Source organism: Balaenoptera ricei, chromosome 17, assembly GCF_028023285.1.
Source record: "Balaenoptera ricei isolate mBalRic1 chromosome 17, mBalRic1.hap2, whole genome shotgun sequence".
NCBI lineage: Eukaryota > Metazoa > Chordata > Mammalia > Artiodactyla > Balaenopteridae > Balaenoptera > Balaenoptera ricei.
Window position 1 is genome coordinate 45778879 of NC_082655.1, and position 7285 is coordinate 45786163.

Here is a 7285-nt window from a genome sequence, read left to right on the forward strand (position 1 = left end):
CAGTTGAATTCTTCTTTAAAAGTAAAATGTGACTTCTTCTTTCAAAGTAAGGGCTGAGCTGAGCCAACACCCTGTTTAAGGAAATTGAATTGGGAAGTCAAAATTTAGGGTCTCTCCTAAATAGTCAAAAGATGAGGAGGAGAGTAATGCGGGAGCCACAAGAAGACAAAGTAATAATGATCAGACTCTTCGGCTTTTTTTCCTGAGGGAGTATATTTTACAATCTGTAATTTTTTTACTAAACAACTATTAAACGGAGAGAAGGATACACATGTTTTCAGATATGCAAGAGTTCAAAAAATTTAATTACTACATACCTAGACTAGGGTGCTATCTGGAGAGTTATTTCTACAAAATAAGTAAACCAAAAAAGTAAACCAAAAAAGAGGGAAAACATGGTTCCAGGAAACAGTGGTTCCAATTCAGGAGCCGCAAAGGGATATCCGGGCTGACAGTATCCAGCAAACCTAGATAGTAATCAGCTTAAATTGGGGCAGGAGGACAGAGGCTCCTGGAAGGAAGTTACTCAAGGAAAAAGCACGTTTGATAGGGTATGTAATATGATCACGTTTAAAATAAAATGAGGCCATGATAAAGGGAAAAGGCACAAGAAAAAGTGAAAGACAATTAGAAACTCCAAGGGAACAAAAATGGTATATGAGGAAGAAAATATAATCATAGTACATTAACTGGTTCCATATAAATGATATTTACTTATTAACAGTATACGTTTTAGAATTTTAGAATTCTCCATGAGACAAAGATTTAATCATGGTGATAACTGAATAGATTATAAATACTATACATCTCATAAAAGTAAGAAGTTTATAATTTGTGAAGAGGAAGAGGGAAGGAGAGCTGAAAGTGGATTACAGATGCCAACATTGCCATCTTACCAAGTGGGGAATAAAAAGAGATTGTAGTTGATGAAAAAAGAAACAGGGGTTTCCCTGGTGGCACAGTGGTTGAGAATCTGCCTGCCAATGCAGGGGACACGGGTTCGAGCCCTGGTCTGGGAGGATCCCACATGCCACGGAGCAACTGGGCCCGTGAGCCACAATTACTGAGCCTGTGGGTCTGGAGCCTGTGCTCCGCAACAAGAGAGGCCCGCACACCGCGATGAAGAATGGCCCCCGCTTGCCACAACTAGAGAAAGCCCTCGCACAGAAACGAAGACGCAACACAGCCATAAATTTAAAATAGTAATAATAATAATAATAATCTCCTTCATTTAAAAAAAAAAGAAACAAAGGTTGGGAGATTGGGATTGACACATAACACTACTATATGTAAAACAGATAACTAATAAAAACCTACAGTATAGCACAGGGAACTCTACTTGATACTCTGTAATGACCTAGATGGGAAAAGAATCTAAAAAAGAGTGGGTATATGTATATGTATAACTGATTAACTTTGCTGTCAGCAGAAAATAACACAACACTGTAAATCAACTATACTCCAATAAAAATTAACTTAAAAAAAGAAACAAAGGTGTAATAATATTAAATTTAAAAGATAACTATGGAGAAACTAAACATATTAATATAAATATATTTGGAAGATGAAGCATGATATCTAAAATGGACAAATCAAGAAAACAAAAGAATTAAAAGTGGTTATCAATAGAGGTCAAAATTGTGGGTGAGGAGGAGTGGATCAGAAGAGAGTTACTTTTTATTATAAACCTTTTATATTATTTGATTTTCTTAAAACAATGCACTGTTACTTTAATGGAAAAAAATTCAAGCAGAGGTGGAGAATTGGCTCTTGGTTCAGTCAAATTTTAAATTCCTTTGCAAAGAAACTCCTCTGTCTCATTAGAAAAGTCCAAATCCCAAGGATGTCCACTCTCACCACTATTATTCAACATAGTTTTGGAAGTCCTAGCCACAGCAATCAGAGAAGAAAAAGAAATAAAAGGAATACAAATTGGAAAAGAAGAAATAAAACTGTCACTGCAGATGACATGATACTATACATAGAGAATCCTAAAGATGCCATCAGAAAACTACTAGAGCTAATCAATGAATTTGGCAGTTTCAGGATACAAAATTAATGCACAGAAATCTCCTGCATTCCTATACACTAACAAAGAAAGATCAGAAAGAGAAATTAAGGAAACAATCCCATTCACCACTGCAGCAGAAAGAATAAAATACCTAGAAATAAACCTACCTAAGGAGGTAAAAGACCTGTATTCAGAAAACTATAGGACACTGATGAAAGAAATCAAAGATGACACAAACAGATGGAGAGATATACCATGTTCTTAGATTGGAAGAATCAATATTGTGAAAATGACTATTCTACCCAAAGCAATCTACAGTTTCAGTGCAATCCCTATCAAATTACCAATGGCATTTTTTACAGAACTAGAACAAAAAATCTTAAAATTTGTATGGAGACACAAAAGACTCCAAATAGCCAAAGCAATCTTGAGGGAACAAAATGGAGCTGGAGGAATCAGGCTCCCTGACTTCAGACTATACTGCAAAGCTACAGTAATCAAAACAATATGGTACCAGTACAAAAATAGAAATATAGATCAATGGAACAGGGTAGAAAGCCCAGAGATAAACCCATGCACCTATGGTCAACTAATCTATGACAAAGCAGGCAAGCATATACAATGGAGAAAGGACAGTCTCTTCAATAAGTGGTTCTGGGAAAACTGGACAGCTACATGTGAAAGAATGAACACCCTAACACCATACACAAAAATAAACTCAAAATGAATTAAAGACCTAAATGTAAGACCGGACACTATAAAACTCTTAGAGGAAAACATAGGAAGAACAGTCTTCGACATAAATCATGCAAGATCTTTTTTGACCCACCTCCTAGGGTAATGGAAATAGAAACAAAAGGGACCTAATAAAACTTAAAAGCTTTTGCACAGCAAAGAAAACCATAAACAAGACGAAAATACAACCTTCAGAATGGGAGAAAATATTTGCAAATGAATCAACAAAGGATTAATCTCCAAAATATATAAACAGCTCATGCTGCTCAATATTAAGAAAACAAACAACCCAATCAAAAAATGGGCAGAAGACCTAAATAGACATTTCTCCAAAGAAGACATACAGATGGCCAAGAGGCACATGAAAAGCTGCTCAATATCACTAATTATTAGAGAAATGCAAATCAAAACTACAATGAGGTATAACCTAACACCGGTTAGAATGGGCATCACCAAAATATCTAGAAACAATAATTGCTGGAGAGGGTGTGGAGAAAAGGGAACCCTCTTGCACTGTTAGTGGGAATGTAAACCAATACAGCCACTGTGTAGAACAGTATGGAAGTTCCTTTAAAAACTAAAAATAGAACTACCATATGACCCAGCAATCCCATTCCTGAGCATATACCCTGAGAAAAACATAATTCAAAAAGACACATGCACCCAAATGTTCACTGCAGCACTATTTACAATAGCCAGGTCATGGAAGCAACCTAGATGCCCATCAGCAGATAATGGATAAAGATGTGGTACATATATACAATGGAATATTACTCAGCCATAAAAAGGAATTAAATTGGGTCATTTGTAGAGACATGGATGGACCTAGAGACTGTCATACAGAGTGAAGTAAGTCAGAAAGAGAAAAACAAATATCATATATTAACGTATATATGTGGAATCTAGAAAAATGGTACAGATGAACTGGCTTGCAAGGCAGAAATAGAGACACAGATGTAGAGAACAAACTTATGGACACCAAAGGGGGAAAGCAGTGGAGAGTGGTGGTGGTGGGAGATTGGGATTGACATATATACACTAATATGTATAAAATAGGTAACTAATAAAAACCTGCTGTATAAAAATAAATAAATAAAATTCAGGGAAAAAAAAGTCCAAATCTGTTCTACAAATGCACTTTTGGAAGTTATTATTAAAGGGGGAGTTTTTGAGTACTACCGTATTTCTTGGAAAGATATGGCCACAGACTACAAACTCAAATAATTTTGGAAACCTAAGAGGAAATGAGGTAGGTGAAGGTAAGAAAATAGAGTTTTGTTTTTTTTTTTGTAACTCTGAACTCAAAAGTAATGAACTATAATCAACTACAATGACTTGGCTGGTTATAGGTTGTTTCAGTGCTGATGACAGTTTAGAAGTGAACAAAAAGAAAACTGCAAAGTTAATATCCCTTGCCTTCTCCCAACCTCAAGATTTTAGCAGCTGGAGTTTCACATTGTTCAGCAGAAATGTTTAACACAAGCATCTGGGATTCATTCTGTTGCTCTTTATAAGGATATTCTTTATTTAAAATACTAACCTTCTTTTAAAGACTACTTCAGAAGAAATGAATGTTCCCTCCTTCCCATTTCCTGCCAACACTCCATTTCAATGTTCAGCCTGCTCTAGGAAATTGAAAAGAACTCCCTTCTTACATCAGAAATATCTCTTCATTCCATATGCAAAAGCTTCAGGATAGTCCCCAGGGTGAACAGCATCTCCAGGATCCTCAAACCCACTTCCAGATGGAGCCCCCAAGGTAGACAAGTAGATCCAGGCTCCCAACCCCTTTCCAGATGACAGCCTCCAGAAAGATGAGTGTGGCAGAGACCTAACCCTCTGATTCCAAATGTGGGTCACAGAACACGTGGATAAGTTGTAACATCTTCTCTCCCTACCATATGTAATTCACTAAGGGAGAAAGCCTTCTGATCCCTTTCCAGCAACCATCCACATTAAGTCTCCAGGGAGCTAAGTCTCCAGAGATTGAAGGCTTCTTGTTTTCTCAACTCTTTTCTCTCTTCCTATTTTCCATCCTCAATTGAAAAAGATAATGCTGTTCCTCACCTGGGTCAAGGTGCTTATCTCTGGGCACGCTTTGGGGATTCGGTTATTCTGAAGGTCTAGAGTCTTCAAGCCAGGCAGTTTTTCTAACATTGAGGGCATCTTTGTCATGTTCTTTCCATTTAAGGTAACGATTTTAGTGCTTTTACCGCCCTTCAGTGCTCTTATTAACAACCTTTCAGCCATGGGCCTGGAAGAGAAATAGCTTCCTTATTACGCATCTTTAGAACCTCTAATTGCAGAATTGGTGTGTCATGGAAACAAAAACATTCTGAGATCTACCATGTTGAAGGTGGGAGGCATTAGATAGTTTCCTGTGTAAAAGGTACAGAGGGAAAATAACTGATTCCAGGTTTGGGGCAGGAAATGTACAAGATGAGCCTAGAATATCTTGTGCCAGAGGCAAAGAAGTTACCAAGGACTAATGAGATCACATCAAAGGACACAGAAGCCACTTCTAAGGGCTCCCACTAGTCTAAAATGGGAATATTTGAGAATCAGAAAGAATGATGAGTGGACCGAAACATCAAAATAATTAAAATCTAAGAATTCATAATGGTATTATAAAAATAAAAGAAACCCATTGACTACCTTGGGACTTGCTAGGGAACCAACTCAAAAGACTGAAAAATGATAAAGGAAAAAAAATGAAGCATTTATTCTGCTTTTCCAGTACAAACTGCATTTTGGTGTAACCTAATAAAGTTCTTACTCATAGAAAAACAGAAGCCAATAAATGAGGAAGAAAAAAATAGATTTAGGAAAAATCACCATTTTGGTAAATCTAATGAAATACTGGATATATGTAAAGATCACAATTGGGTGCTAAAAGCATTAGGTGAAAGGTTGATGAGGAAATTTGCGAGTAAGAAATCAGGCTAATAACTTAACTTACTAATCAATTTTAGCACCACTAAAATTGAGACAATCATATATTGTTTTTAAGTCTCATGATGTCATACAATAAAAATTACACAGCGCCACCTATAAAATATTCTTGCCTAAAAACTGAATCTGAGTTTAATCATGCTTCTATATCTAAATACCATTTACAGAAAATATGAGGACTAGAAAACAAACTAAATTAATCTCAGACAAGCAGTCAGCCAAATCTAGAACATAGGAAATTCTGCAAGGCAAATGACACAATGTTTAACCAACAAATCAATGTCATTAATAAAAAGAAGGGGAAACTGTTATGAAATGAGACTTAAGAAAAATAACAGTCAAATGCAATCTGTGAATCTTGTTTGGATCCTTATTTGAATAAAAATATTTCTAAGTTGATCGAGGAAATTTGATCATGGACTGGGTATTAGATGATAGGAATTGCTTATTCTGTTATATGTAATAATTACATGGTGGTAGTATTTTTTTAAATGTACCTAACATTTAGAAATGCATCTGAATTTTCAAGTGAAAAGCCATGATGTCTTGAATTTTTTTTTAAAATAAGCAGGGCAGAAACGTGGGTGGAAGAAACAGATCAAATAAGATTGACCAAACATTGGTAATTATTGATGCTCAGTAATGGGTACATAGGGGCTGATTATACTGTTCTTATTATATTTTGTATAATATTTGAAAATTTCCAAGTGAAAGATTCGGACAAAGACAAAAGAGTAAGGGAGAGGAGATGAAGCCAATGATATTTGATTAGAACCCCATTTGGGCCAGTTATGAGGCTTGGAGGCATTTGGGCTACATATATATATCACATTTAGACTGCTGATTTTCAAAAACATGAATACTGTAAAATGTATTCCACAATGAAAGTAGTCAGAACACAATTCCATCTTCCTTTGTAATTCACAAATCCCTTTATTCATTCATTCAGCAAACATTTAGGAGTAGCTACTATGTGCGACACTGTTCCAGGCACTGGGGATAGAGGAGTGAATTAAAATGACAAAAACCCCTCTCTCAATGAAATTACATTCTAGAAGGGGGAGAAAAGCAAGCAAGATAAATAAGTAAACTTAGTACATTAGATGGCATTGGGTGCTTGGGAAAAAATAATAAAAACAGGTTAAAAAAACTAGGAAGTGTGGGAGTGAGGAGTTTGCAATTTTAGGATGACCTGAGAAGGCTTTACTGCGAGGGTACTATTAGAGACAGGAGCTTTTCCAATAAGAGGGCAAAGCAAGTGCCAAAGTCCTAAAGAAGAATCATTAAATTTATAAAAGGCTATTATAATGAACATCAATATCAAAAAAAAGAGGTGCTGATTAATAGATTTCCAATTGCTAGAATGATAAAATCATTTTTCAGCTACTTAATCACTGCTCTTTTTATCTCTTCCAAACCTATCTTCCAGTGTCTTTTGATATTGTTTTAGTTTCCTAAGAACAATCATGCTGTTACTATCTAAACAAAGTGATCATAAAGCTTTGGTTCTTTTTTTTAAAAAAAAGTCTCATGGACACTCATCTCCTCTAAAGTAACGCTGTATGGCCTGTACCCCAGCTGACACTA

General features: G+C 35.9%; 1 protein-coding gene across 2 annotated transcripts in view; it reads right to left on the minus strand.

The window, feature by feature from the left end:
- LRRC69 (leucine rich repeat containing 69) overlaps nt 1-4996 on the minus strand; it is a 98349-nt gene extending 93353 nt beyond the window's left edge. For both annotated transcript variants that reach the window (XM_059902294.1, XM_059902293.1), the window contains exon 1: nt 4814-4996. In XM_059902294.1, the coding sequence (XP_059758277.1) occupies nt 4814-4996 (183 nt within the window). The remainder of the gene's footprint in view (nt 1-4813) is intronic.
- Between the last annotated feature and the right edge of the window lie 2289 nt (nt 4997-7285).